The 13,918-nt window shown below is 45.0% G+C and overlaps 1 protein-coding gene across 2 annotated transcripts in view; it reads right to left on the reverse strand.

Annotated features, from left to right (window-relative positions):
• Positions 1-414: 414 nt before the first annotated feature.
• The window catches only part of LOC117366026 (RNA-binding protein 4B-like), a 106,889-nt gene continuing 93,385 nt past the window's right edge, over positions 415-13,918 (reverse strand). For both annotated transcript variants that reach the window (XM_033957055.1, XM_033957056.1), the window contains one exon: positions 415-1,035. Coding sequence is in view for 1 of the 2 variants with exons in the window: in XM_033957056.1 (XP_033812947.1) it covers positions 1,016-1,035 (20 nt within the window). In the remaining variant the exon portion in view is untranslated. The remainder of the gene's footprint in view (positions 1,036-13,918) is intronic.

Genomic DNA, 13,918 nt, shown 5'->3' on the forward strand with positions numbered 1-13,918 from the left:
TTATTTTACTGCGAAAATGACAAATCAGTCTTAACAATTAAACTGAGTTCTAAAAATTCATAAAGAGCAGATGTACAACGTGGATGTAGGAGAGCACACCTAATCAGCTGCACTGTTTACCCCATAGCCTTCCTCCTTCAAAATAAAAGCTATCAACCCTCCTATGCTTGAAAGTAAATAGAGTCTAGAGAAAGAGAACTCAAACCACCTAACATGCTCCATGAAACCCCTAGCTTCAATGCGTTTTAATTTGAGAGAGACCAACATTTAAATTTACACAAAACTTGAAAGTTCAACACTATACATAGGATTAAACAGCAAAACATTCCCCCCCCTCAAAAAAAAAATGCCCAATGACACATTGAAGGCTGGAATGTGATGGCCATCAATGTACTTCTGCTGTAACATTTAAAACTGGATACTTGGGATATTGCTTTACAACTCAACTTATGTTTGCCCAGTTTACTGGCTTTTTTTTTTTTAAATCCGAATGTAAAGCTCAGGGTAATATCAATCCTTTAACAATTAAGATTAGGCCCAAGGGTCAGGATTCCAAATCTCTCATTTCTTGGGGACACATGGTAGAGTTGGTGTCTGGACCTACAGAGGAAGGCAACTGCTACTGCTGCTGAATAAGCAATCCGTCTTGAATCATAAGCCAAATGGACAAATTAGTAGAACAAAAATCACAATGCTCAGTTCATTCTTTCATACAGGAACTTGAGAAAAAAAGCCAGTATGCTGGAGGTAACAGTTAAGAATTTAAGACAGCTGTTTATTTTGTTTATTTTTTAAAGCAGCCAGGCTGGTGTTGGAAATAAACCTTGTTTAAGAAAAACATGATGGGGAAACCCCTTCACAATACAATACAGTTGGTCAGATGAGGAAAACACCCTTTCACCGCCGCTTCAAATACGAGGAAGCCCACCAGTTAAGAGCGCTAGGGCCATGGGATGGACACTGCAGGGGTCACATGTAAGGAGTGCCGCGAGACAAACTGTCAAGACGAAGTAACTCAGCCTGCCCACATCTGGCCTGGAAAAACAAACAACACTTATTTATAAAAATGTTAGGCTTCCGATACCCCCCAAACATTTCAGATACTGCTTGCTTGCTAAGGATGACAATGCTATTAAGATGAAAGTACTCTTAGGCTTTACCTGTTACCCTGGAGAGAAAAAAAATCTGTTAACAGAATCTGTGCTTGTACAAGCAAAATGACTAAGTGGTTACATACATTTACTGGCATATAAAACACCACGTATTCCTAAAGAAATTTGCAAGTTTTGTCTGGATATTACTATAGAACACACTTTCAGCAACAAACAAGTATTCTGATATATGTCAGTTATACACAAAACTGTAGATGAAAGGGCATATATACAGCAACTCATCCTTAAAGTAAGGATGGGTAACAATTAAAATGATGGAAGATTAGGGTTTTTACCTTCGATAATATTCTGTTAGTCCCTGTAGGATTCCATATGCTAGATGCTCAATCTCTTCCCCCAATCCGGGAGTTGCAGAAATCCAAATGCTTTTCTGAGCACGTGTTCCTCCTACCTTAGAAAATGAGAGAGTGCCCTACAGTTCAGTCCCAAAGCCAAGCAACCATACCGGAACCAACCCATGACAAATAAAGGAGCACAGGGGAACCCCTCCCCGACACCAATTTCCGTTAATATCAGCTCTGCAAAATATATAAAGTAATAAACAGACAAAATGCAACACCAAAAAGACACAAACGATGTAGAATTAACTTGCTATGTGCAACATGCACCCACATAAAACAGCCATCGGCAAGATGCATACTCACAGAAGAGCAAACTGCCCCTAGGACTTATTGGAAAGATCCTGAAGCCTGTGAGGAGAATAACCAAGGCAGAAAGAAATGCAGGCAATTCCAAAATAATGGAGCTTGCACAGAGAGGGCAAGTTGTATGGAATTCTACAGAAGGAATCCTAAAGAAGATTATTGAAGGTAAAAACCTTCTGGGTTCCATACTCTAGGTGATGTACCAAAGCATCTACGGAGGAACAGAAAAGCCTTCCCACAACACCAAGGTCCCAAAAGTGGCATCAGAGCAAGACGCCACATCCACTTGGCAAAACCGGGTAAAGGTATAAAGAGAAGACCAAGTAGCCGACCTGCAAATTTCATCTGGATGAATTGTTCGAGATTACGCCCATGAGGCAGCAACATGCCTAGTTGAGTGGGCCGTAAGAGAAACCAGAGGCTGATTACCGCGGGCAATGGAAGTCATAGAAATGGCCATAGGAATCCAACAAGTGATCGAGGACTTAGAAGCTGGTCCACTTGACCGAGATGGAAAAGTCAGGACAAAGAATCAAACTGAAAGCCATTAGTTTTCTCCAAATAGTGGAGCAAGACTCTCCTGATGGCCAATTTGTGAAAGATCTGATCCCTTCGCACCGATCCCGTGAAGTGAAATGCAGGCAAACAAACCTCCTGGGTGACATGGAAATCAGCAACCACCTTCGATAGAAAAGGTACTCTACAGAGAACCACCTACGCATCCGTGAACTGTAGAAAGAGTTCATTGCACGAAAGTCTGAAGGTCCAAAACACATCATGCCAAGACAATGGTGAGCAGACAGACAGACTTGATTGTTAGATCCAGAAGAAAAGCATCCTTCAGTGACTCGAATAGGGCATCCACAAGGCCCTGCAGAATAAAGAGAAGATACCACGTATGGAAAGATGCATGCAAGGGAGATTGTAAGCGAAGCACCCCTCTCAGAAACAGTAAGCAAACTGGAACCCAAGTGCTCAGAAGCATGAAAAACATGATACCTGAACCTTAAGAGAAGACACAGCTAAACCCATATCCAAGCCTGCTGGACGAAAAGACAGAACCACTGGAAAGAGAGCCTGGTCCTTGGCACACCACTGTTGGAAAGCCTTTCAGGCTGTGGTATAAGAAGCCAAGGTAGAGGTTGTCAGACTTCAAAAACACCAAAATGACCACATCAGAATGATCACACTCCATTAAGGCTGAGCGCTCTAGAACCATACCAAAAAACCAAAGCGCCGTGAAGTCTCCATGTGCTCTAGACCCTGACTGTGACGGTCACAAAGAGGGAGCTTTTGCTTCTGGTCCCGATGAAGATGTATGAGATCAGCACATTATGGAAGACAGGGCCAATCTGGAGCCACTAGGATCACTAGGCCAGGATATGATGCTATCCAGTAGAAGAATCAATCAACCAGAGGCCATGGAAGGAACACAAAGGAGGTCATAAGCCAGCCAGGGCAGAACCAAGGCTCCCAGACCTAAACTTACATGCTCTATTCTTCAACTAAAGAAGAGCCTGAGCTATGAGGTCCTAGCTGAAGCCATCAAATCCAGTTATGGTGGACCTCAGTGCTGCATGATAAGATGGAACGCTCTTCAAGAGGGACTATTCTCACAGGTCCAGGACTTGTCAACTGAGGAAGTCTGGCTATATGGTTTGACTCTGGCCACGTGCGCTTCAGAGACATAAGATGCATAAGACGCCACAAAAAAAAATAGTATGCAAACTTCCAGGCCCACAAGAGTGCTTCTAGTGCTCCCTCCATGGCATTGTCAAAGAACACTTGCACCTCTTTCCCTGCCAGAGCAAGAACACCAGTCAAACAGCCCGAAGCTCTAGACAATTGATCAAAGCTACCGACATAGTAGTCCACTGCTCCTGAATGAAGTGGTCCCCACAGAGAGCACCCCAGCCCAACAGGCTGGCATTTGTCATGCATGAAACATTCTATGGCCAAGAAGTGTGCCCTGGCGGAGAGCCTCCCCTTGAAGCTACCAGCAGAGACTGCTGCAAGCTGCTTTCATCCAGGAGAGCGGCATCTGAAGGGGACGATGCTGCGGAGACCACCAAAAGAGGAGACTCCTGTAGAGGGTGCATGTGCACTATGGCCCAGGGGCCACTTACAGGAAGACTGCCATGGACCCCAGCACCTGCAAATAATGCCAGGCTGAGGGAACCAGAAGATCCAGGAGATCTCCAATTGGCTACTGAAGGTTCTGTCTGCTATGCTAGAGAAGAAACATGGCCCTGCACAGTATCAAAGAGAAGGCCCAAATACTCCAAGGTCTGTGACAGCAGCAACTGGCTCTTTTTGAATCTGACAATCCAACCCAAGCGTTGTAGTAGTCTCCATTGCTCGCTTGCATTCCTACCGAGATGGAGCCCAGATCAACCAGCTGCCCAAGTAAGTAGGGTCCTGGACACCCTGCATGTGGAGAAAGGCCGCTACAACTACCATAATTTTGGCACAAGAGCAGGGTGCTGTTGCGAGCCCAAAAGGCAGAGCTGTGAACTGGAAATGCTGTCGTAGAACATGGAAATACAGAAATCTGCAATGCTCAGGGTAGATTGGGATATGGGGGCATACCTCTGAGATCCATGGATGCCAGAAACACAGTTTCTTTTTGGAAAGGAGGAATCCACAAGAAGCAATTGACCAACTTGAGATCCAGAAGGGGTCTCCAGCCCTCCAAGCTTGTCTTTGGCACAAAGAAGGAGTATCTGCCTAAGCCCGATTTGTCTTCCGAATGGGCTCTATCGTTCGGATGTCCAAAAGACCGTGCAGGGTAGCACAGATCTTTGACTCCTGCTCCAGTCAACTTGCTGAAGAGTCCAGAAACAAATCCGGAGAAAGGCAGAAGAAGACCATCTTGTGCCCCTCCCAAACGATGTCTGGTATCCACTGATTCGAGGATTGGCGAGACCACTCCTGGTAAAACAGAGGGAGACCCTTTAAGGGCAGCAGAAGCACATGATCTGGATGCCTGAGGATATCATGAAGTGTGGCAACAGGGATGATATCTCTGGGAATATCTATGGGTGGAAGAGCCTGAGGATCCCCAATGAAAGTTGCAAGAGGGACGAAAGGTAATATTGTCCCTTCCTAAGTCCAGTCAGCAACACAGGCCAGGAGATTGCTTAGGACTTTTCCAAAAAGAAGCTGACCTTTGTAAAGGAAGTCTGCTGAAAATGGCCTTAAAGGCAGAGTCACCAGCCAATGACAGAGCTGAGACTACTGCGAATACTGAAAAACACAATTACTTACCGTAACTGGTGTTATCCAGGGACAGAAGGCAGATATTCTCACATATGGGTGGCATCATCTATGGAGCCCCGGTATGGACATCAACTAAAGTGTGCGTACATTTTAAAAACGTTAGAAAGTTTGCGACTGCACCGCACATGAGCCTTCGTGACCGATGTAGGCGTGCGGCTCCTCAGTTCAGTAGCTAAGAAGCCAAACAGGGGAGGTGGGCGGGTTGTAAGAATATCTGCCTGCTGTCCCTGGATAACACCCGTTACGGTAATTAACTGTACTTTATCCCAGGACAAACAAGCAGCATATCGTCACAGATGGATGACTGTTTGTGTCATTCAGAATCGGATGTCTCAAAATCAACTAAAGTTAAACGTCTCTAAGACTGTGATGTTACACAATGGTCGCGGTTAGAAACTGGTATCTTGTCCACCTGAGATCTCTCTTGCAGGTGAGGTTGTTCCTGTGCAAGGGCAGTGTAGGTATCTGGGAGTTGGGTTTGATTCCACTTTGTCCTTTAAGGCTCAGATTAAGGCTGTGATAATTGGCATGTTTTTCAAGCTGGGTTTATTACAGAGGCTGCATGACTATCTCTCTGGTGATAATTTTTGCATGGTCATCACGCTGATAACCCCTTTGCTTGATTATTGTAACTCCATTTATTTGTATTTGCCCAAATATGTTTTGCAGGCGTTGCAGATGGCACAAAATAGTGCCGCACGCATGCCTCAAAATGCAACCACACACCGATACTTCAAGAGCTCCAGCTCCATTGGCTGCCAATTGGTATGCGGGTCGAGTTTAAAGTTTTTTGTGTAATATTCAAGATGCTTAAGCTTAACTGTCCAAAGTGTTCATTCTCTACTGCCGTGGCACTGTCCTTCATGTGAGTTATGGTCTTCCGACAAAATTTATTTAGAATTTCCATCATTGGCAGTGGTGAGACTTACGGGAAACTGCAAGTCGATGCTTTCTGTCCAGGGTCTGATGCTGTGGAATGCCCTACCTTTGCGTCAATCTAACATGCTCTTGCATTTCACAAAAGGTGTGAAAACTTTGCTGTTTGAGCCCTGTGACCGCTTGAGTTGTTCTATTTTATACTGTTTGTCTTGCTGATTTGTATTTGTTTATAGTATTTAGTGTATTTTGTATGTTATTTTTGTTCCCCGCTTAGATTTGTGGCTAGGCGGATTATAAATAATTTTAAATAAATAAAACCAGAATGGGATGGTGGGAGAGTTGGCATTTAGGAAAATAAGTTTTGCAATACTGTTTGGCCAAAGCATCCATCCATTTGGAATAGGATTCCAGACAATAATGTGAAGTAGAGCGTAGAAAAGCTACTGAAGCTGCCATAGCTCGAACTTTATAGGCTGTGACTCGACTGTCCAGTTGCAGCCCAGCCTAAGCATAACAAAAAGCAGCCAACCAATTGGAGAGCATTCTCTTGGAAACAGGATGCCTCAACTTGTTCGGATCGAATGAGACAAAAATCTGGGGAGATGATCTATGTGATTTAGTTCTTTGCAAATAGAAAGCCAATGCTCATTTGCAGTCCAGGATGAGAATGAGGCTTGGGAAAAATACTGGAAGAACAATGGATTGATTGAGATGAAATTCAGTGATGACTTGGATGAATGCGAAGCATCACCTTGTCATGGTGTAACACTGTAAATGGTGGATCCACTGCTAATGCTTGGAGTTTACTCACTCTGCAAGCAGAAGTTAGAGAAATTAGGAAAAACATTTTCCAAATTAGATATTTGAGATGAGCCAAACACATTGGTTCGAAGGAAGGCTTCATCAATCTACCAAGTACCACATTAAGGTCCCAAACTACTGGAGGTGACTTGAGGGGTTGTTTTGAAAAGTCCTTTCATGAATCAGGAAACCACAGGATCCATAGCAAGAGGTTTTCCATCCACTGGTTGATGAAAAGCAGCAACTGCACTGAGATTGACTCTAATGGAAGTAGATTTGAGGCCAGAGTCAGACAAATGAAGGAGATAATCCAAAACTGAGGTAACGGATGTGGATATTGGATCCTGGTGAAGTAAGCAATAAGCAGAAAAACAGGTCCATTTCCGAGTATTACACTATTGTGTGGCCAGTTTTCTGGAAGCATCCAAGATGTTTCTGACAGGCTGAGAGAATTGTAGATTAGTTAAACTCAGCCCAAGAGATACCAAGCTGTCAGGTGTAAAGACTGAAGGTTGGGGTGCAGAAAAATATTGTGACTCTGCGTGAGAAGAGATGGAAAAATTGGAAAAGATATAGGCTTCTTGATACTGAGCTGAAGTAGCAGGGAGAACCATGATTGTCTGGGGCACCGAGGAGCTATCAGATTCATGGTGGCAGACTTATGCTTGAACTTGACAAGCGTTTTGAGAACAAGAGGAATGGGTGGAAACAGAGAGAAACTTGTGTGTCCAATCCAGGAGAAAAGCATCTGCTTCTAGGCGATGAGAAGAGTACAGCCTGGAGCAAAAGCGGGGTAGCTTGTGAATGTGGGGAGACGCAAACATCTATTTGAGGAGTCCCCCACTGAGAGAAGATGGAATGGAGAACTGCTGAGTTCAGCGTCTATTTGTGAGGTTGAAGAATTCGGCTGAATTTGTCCACTAAAGAATTCTGTTCCTCTTGAAATGTAGATTGCGAGGAATCGCCCAATTCCAAATCTGTTGAGCCTCTTGACAGAGGAGAGACCCCATTTCTCCTTGTTTATATAGTACATGGCAATCTGATTGTCCATATGAACAAGGAGAACTTATCTTGTAAAAGATGCTGAAAAGCCTTGATGGCACTGTAAATCGCTCTGAGTTCCAACAGATTTATATGAAGGCGTCGATCCCTGGTGAGTAGCCCATCCAGGTGAGCTCCCGAAGCATAGGTTGATGAATCCGTGGTCAAGACTTGGAGGTGTTTGAAAGAGCAACCCTCTGGAAAGATTGGAAGATTGCATCTATCACTGTAGTAATCTTTGAAGAGATGAGGTAACTAATATGCTGAGAAAGTGGGTCAAGAGCTTGCAACCACTGTGAGGCCAGAGACCATTAAGGGATTCATCGGTAAAGCCTCATAAAAGGAGTCACATGGACCGTAAAGGCCATGTGTCCTAGAAGAACCATCATGCTGAGTGACTGAAGTTGGGCAACTTGACGTTCTTGAGGAAGAAATGCCCTGAGTTGAGTGGTGTCACGTAAAGCTCTGATGAACTGGAGCATCTGAGATGGTTGAAGATGTAATTTCGGGAAGATGATCTTGAACCCCCAAGTTCTGAAAAAATATAGTTTGATTTGTCGCCAAGATCACACCTTGAGACGAAGGATCCTTGATGAGCCAGTTGTCTAGGTAAGGGAAGATTTGAAGGTCCTGAGACCTCAAGGCCACTGCCATCACTACCAGACACTTGCACTTGGTGAGGACTCTAGGAGAGGATGCCAGGCCGAAAGGTAGAACTTTGTATTGATAGTGTGGTGTGCCACTTGAAATCTGAGGTACTACCTGTAAGCTGGATGAATGGAGATATGAAGAATGTAGGCTTACTTGAGAGAGAACATAGCCAATCTTTTTGAGCCAAGAGGGGATATAGAGTGGCTAGAGATAGCATCCAAAATTTTTCCTTGTTAAGAAATTTGTTAAGTGTGCTGAGATAGGTCAATGATCTCGTCTTCTTCAGGTCTAGAAAATAGTGTGAGAAAACCCCCAATTCCGCTGATCCGCAGGAACCTTCTTGATAGCATTGAAAAGGGAATCGATTTCCTGAAGGGAGGACTGGTGAGGGTTCAAAGCAGACTCTCTTGGAGGATGATCTGGAGGAACAGTGAGAAAATGAAGAGAGTAACCTTCTCAAATGATATATAGAACCCAGAGGTCTGAGGTGATCAACTCCCAACGATGGAAATAAAGTTGGAGATGACCCTGTAGTCTGGAACCCTGAGAATTTTTGCAAAGAGGATGAAGAAACTTGCCTGTAGTCACAAATATTTTGTCACAAGCCATTCAGGGGAGGACGTCTAGCACCCTTGGCCATGGTCTACTGTCTGACAAGGTCTTCGGGTGATGGTCCATTACCAAATTTATGAGGTTAACCAGATTCTTGCCACAAAACAATTGCCCCATAAAAGGTAGCCGTGCCAGAGTTGTCTCAGAGGTGGAAGCACCAGCCCACTGCCAAACCCAGAGCATTTGACAGGGCGAAATAGAGTCCGCTGACACCTGCAAAAAGTCATAGAAGCCATCTCAGCCCACAAAAGCTGAAGAAAAGGTGCTCATAGATGAGCTAGACAGGCGTGTGCCACAAAGGACATAGGCACCACAGCTCCAATGGCCAAATTAGCTGGTTCAAAACTTTCTGGAGGACCACATCTATCCCATTAGGGAGAGAGTTGCGCTGGGTCAGCTGAGCCATCAGGGAATCTCCATTGGGCTGCTACAAAGCTGCGGTTACTCTTGTGCTCGAGGATACAAGCTGGACATAGCCTGAGCTGTCCATAAAGGACCCTCCTGAGAGTCAAACTGCTTCAGAACTATGAACTCATATCCGGATGCCAGGAAAAATCGCAGATTGTGAACAAACGCTGCAGAGCCAGGGAGAAAAGTTGAAGAAAAGAAAGGAGCAGGCTGGGTATCCACGCTCACTCCGGTAAAGCAGCAATGAGATCCAGCAGCACCTCAAACTTAACCAAGCGCCTGACAGTCTGATCTTCTTTAGGATCTGGAGCCCCAAAGGAATCCACAGATTCCACACTCAAGTCCAGATTCCCAATATGTGAAGTGCAGAACTGTTCAAAAAGGATCAGGGAAGTCCAGAGCAGCCGCTGGGACCCCTGAAATAGTCTGGGAAGGAGGAACAGACGGCGCAGAGACCCCCAGGCCACTCAGCTGCTGAGATCTGTAGTAGGGGAAAAGCACCCAGCAGCCGACCTCTAGCGTAAAATATGGACCAGCAAAATCTCAAATTCTGAGAAGGTATCTGGACCCTGGAGTACAGAATCACCCTTAGATAACTTATACTTCTACTTCTTAGGCTGCGGTGAGTCCGCGGCAGACAGACAAAATCACAGAACCAAACCCCGAAAATAAATGTGGTCACCCCAACAGGCTAGCAGAGTGTGTAATCACCTGCTTCTGTGAAGGGGAGGCTGAACCAGTAGTTACCGCCCCCCCCCCCCCGACCATGCCACGTGGCGCAAAACTCTAAATGCGGCAATTTTTGCACAATTTTGGTGTGAATCCACACAAGGAGACTCCAAGGGCTCCATTCCAGCAGTTTTCCTGGCAAAATCTGGAATTTTAAAGAAGCAGGGAAAAGTTGAAAAAAGCTCATTAAAAATTCAAAATGGTCGCTGGACCCAAATTTGCGCCAAAAACGTCATTTCTCAAACTTTAAAAATTACAAAAACAACAACTATCAGGTGGGGGAACAGAAGAACACTAGGAAACCTTCAAAACTCTTCGAAATTAACTTTTAAAAATTGATTTTGGAGCTTGTCAGCTCCTCGTATTCAGTTACCAGGCACAGAGACTCTGCAGCTGCTCCCAGCCTCTTCAATAGCCGGTACAGAATTTATTGCCACACTGATGGAAATTCATACTTCAAGCTCATCTTCAGACTGATAGTCAAACTCTTCTGACTATGCCTCCACCCCTGCGGACCATTGGATGCACACCTGGATGGGCAGAGGTGCAAAAACACAGCCAGCGCGCTATGGAACACCTAAGCGTGTTACACAGTCTGTGCTCTATCCCCCCTCCTCCGCTTAACAGGGAGTGATACTAGGTCAGGGATAGCCCCGAACTCCAAGGAAGACTAAGCAGACTGGCTAACAGGTACCCCGAAGGACTTGGCTTGTCAGCTACAACCGAAGTCTGTGGAATTCAAGCAATTCTATGAAAAGAAATTCAATTCAAATCTATAAAAAGCATTGATAACACTGAGATGAACTCTAATCGAAGTGGTTTTGAGGCCTGAATTGGATAAATGTAGAAGGTAATCCAAAACTGAAGATACAGAGGTGGATTTAGCATCATGATGGTGAAGATTATACCACATAGAAAAACGCTTCCATTTGTGCTAACAGTGTTACTTAGACTTTCTTGATGCTTCCAAAATGATTGACAGGCTGGGAAAGATGAAGATCAGCCGATGTCGGGCTGAGAGGTACCAAGTTGTCAGGTGCAATGACTGAAGATTGGGATGCAGAAGAGATCCGTGACTGTGTGAGAAGAGATGGAAAAATCTGAAGCGGGATCAGTTCAGATACTGAGTTGAAGTAGAAAGGAAAACCAAGATTGTCTGCGACACCACGGATCTATGAGAATCATAGTGACCTCCTCCCGTTTGAGCTTGACAAGCATCTTGAGGATGAGAGGGATTAGAGGAAACAGAGAAACTTGTGCACCCAATCCAGTAGAAAAACATCTGCTTCTAGTTGTTGGGGAGAGTACTGCCTGGAGCAAAACTGGGGCAGCTGACTAGTCCCCCCACTGAGAGAAGATGTAATAAGGAACTGCAGAGTTGAGCACCTACTTGTGTGGCTGAAGAAACCTGCTGAATTTGTCTGCAAGAGAATTCTTTTCTCCTTAAAAGTATATTGCTTTCAAGAAATGTTGTGAGCAAATTGCCCAGGTCCAAATCTTTTGGGCCTCCTGACAGACGGAGAAAGCTCGTGCCGCCCTGTTTATGTAATTGGCCAGCAGAAAACTGGTGCAATAGCTAGTTAAGATGACTTGGCTACAAGTGGGATTCTTATTGCCAAGCAGGTAAACAGGAGTTATTCACATGTACATGTTATCTGAAGACAGGAGGCCAAGTATTCACATGTGGGTGATGTCATCCAACAGAGTTTGGAGAAAATGCTGCCTAGTGTTTATTACTTGAAGTTCTAGCAGCGTCCCACCATACATGTGTGAGTGCCTTCCTGTCTGAGTGAGTACAGATCCACTAATCAAATGAAATAGCTGAAGATAATTACTAGGGGAAGTGGTAGAATATGTGAAAATACTCTGCCTGCTATTTTCAGAGCACCTGCTTGAGTTAAGTATCTTTGCTTTCTCCAACTTCAAGCAGACTAGCTGTATTCTCACATATAGGAATCTCTAGCTACCAGGCTCACCTAAAACAATGCTATGACAATAGTGACTAGAAAGATCGAGGTCATGAAATCATTTAATCTGAAGATACATACAAACTGGCTGTTAAAGGTGAAGCCAGGAACAGAACAAAACTGACCGAGAACAGTAAGAATTGGATTCTAGACAAAACTCTGCATGATGATGTGACCAAACCAGATTTCACGTCACATATCCTGATCAAGGCAGTACTGTGAAATGAGAAAGATTAGGTTCTTACTTCAATATTCTTTCTACTAGATAAACATAAGAAGCGCCATCTCCGGATCAGACCTTCGGTCCATCAAGTCCGGCGATCCGCACACGCGGAGGCCCTGCCAGGTATACACATGGCTTATTTTATAGCCAAACATATCTTTATATACCTCTCTCAAGGAGATATGCATCTAGTTTGCTTTTGAAGCCTAGGACTGTCGATTCCGCAATAATCTCCCCTGGGAGAGTATTCCAGACACTATAAAGACACTATTCCTGAATCTGTGGGTAGTCAATCCCTTCTCATAATTTTTGTAGAGAACCTCATTAGCATTCTTTTGCTCTGCCTCCCAATCCTCTAGGCCAGACATGGGCAAACTACAGCATGCGGGACATATCTGGCCCATTTAGTCTCTTAATCCGGTCCACCGACCGTCCGGCCCTTCTCCACAATTGGGATTCCACTTACAAATATTAAGTGCTTTCACGAGCATAGCCTGATCCACACGTATTCTAGAGCCCTGCAGACCCCGTCCCCCTCCCTGTCCTATCTTCAAGTGGGCAGAGGGGCTTGTGGCGGCAACAATTCATCCTTAAACCCACATCTGGTCCTGCTCAGGGGGGCGGGGTGAATAGTGTGTGGAAGGAGTGCGAGCATCGCCACCAAACTCTGTCTGGCACAGTTTAGCAGGTGGCGCAGTTGTGTGTTGCATATGGCTGAGAGGAGGCCTCGCGCCTGAGTGGATGAAACACTCATGGCAGGTGCGACCTGCAGCACTTTAGGGGAGCTGTTCCCTGGCTCTTCTCCTGTACAGTGGTGTGGTAGTGGCATGCGAGGGCTGCTGGACCATGCGATGGGGGAGGGGAGGAGGAAAGGAACAGATGCTGCTGAAGAGAACTGGGAGAGAACTCTGCTGAAGGGGGAGAGGGGTGAGGGAGAGAATGCTGCTGAAGGGGACCGAGCTGGCGGGGACGGGTCCTGCCCCTCTGTCAAATTTAACAACCCATTGTGGCCCATGAGTCAAAAGGTTTGCCCACCCCTGGGCTATTTTCCAATTCCTTAGTTTGTACCAAAGCAGATGGGTCAGCCCTGAAAAGGAAACAGAATAGGAAGGGGCATGGGGACTCACCCTGAGACACATATAACAGCAATTTAACAAGATGAAAACAAACAAGTCACCAACTTGAGCGCAACCTGCACTAAGAGTATGGGAAATTATACAGATACCCCCTAGATTCATGCCCTCTATCCTTGTTAAAATAAAAGGAAAGAAACAAAATGTCCAGATGCCTCGGCACATTGGAGGCAGTAAGCAGTAGTGCTGCCCGATTCAGGAAAAAAAAAATTGGATTCGATTCAGCCTATTGAATTGGTTTTTCAATTCGATTCGATTTTCCTGCCCAATTGGGTGTTTGTTTTTTTTCTTTCAAACATCCTGGTGGGTTTATTTTATAGCCTCTTCACCTTTTCCTTCTCCTAACCACACTAGCGCTGTGGTGTAAATAAAATAAAGA

The sequence above is a fragment of the Geotrypetes seraphini genome, chromosome 8 (assembly GCF_902459505.1).
Source record: "Geotrypetes seraphini chromosome 8, aGeoSer1.1, whole genome shotgun sequence".
Classification (NCBI taxonomy): Eukaryota; Metazoa; Chordata; class Amphibia; order Gymnophiona; family Dermophiidae; genus Geotrypetes; species Geotrypetes seraphini.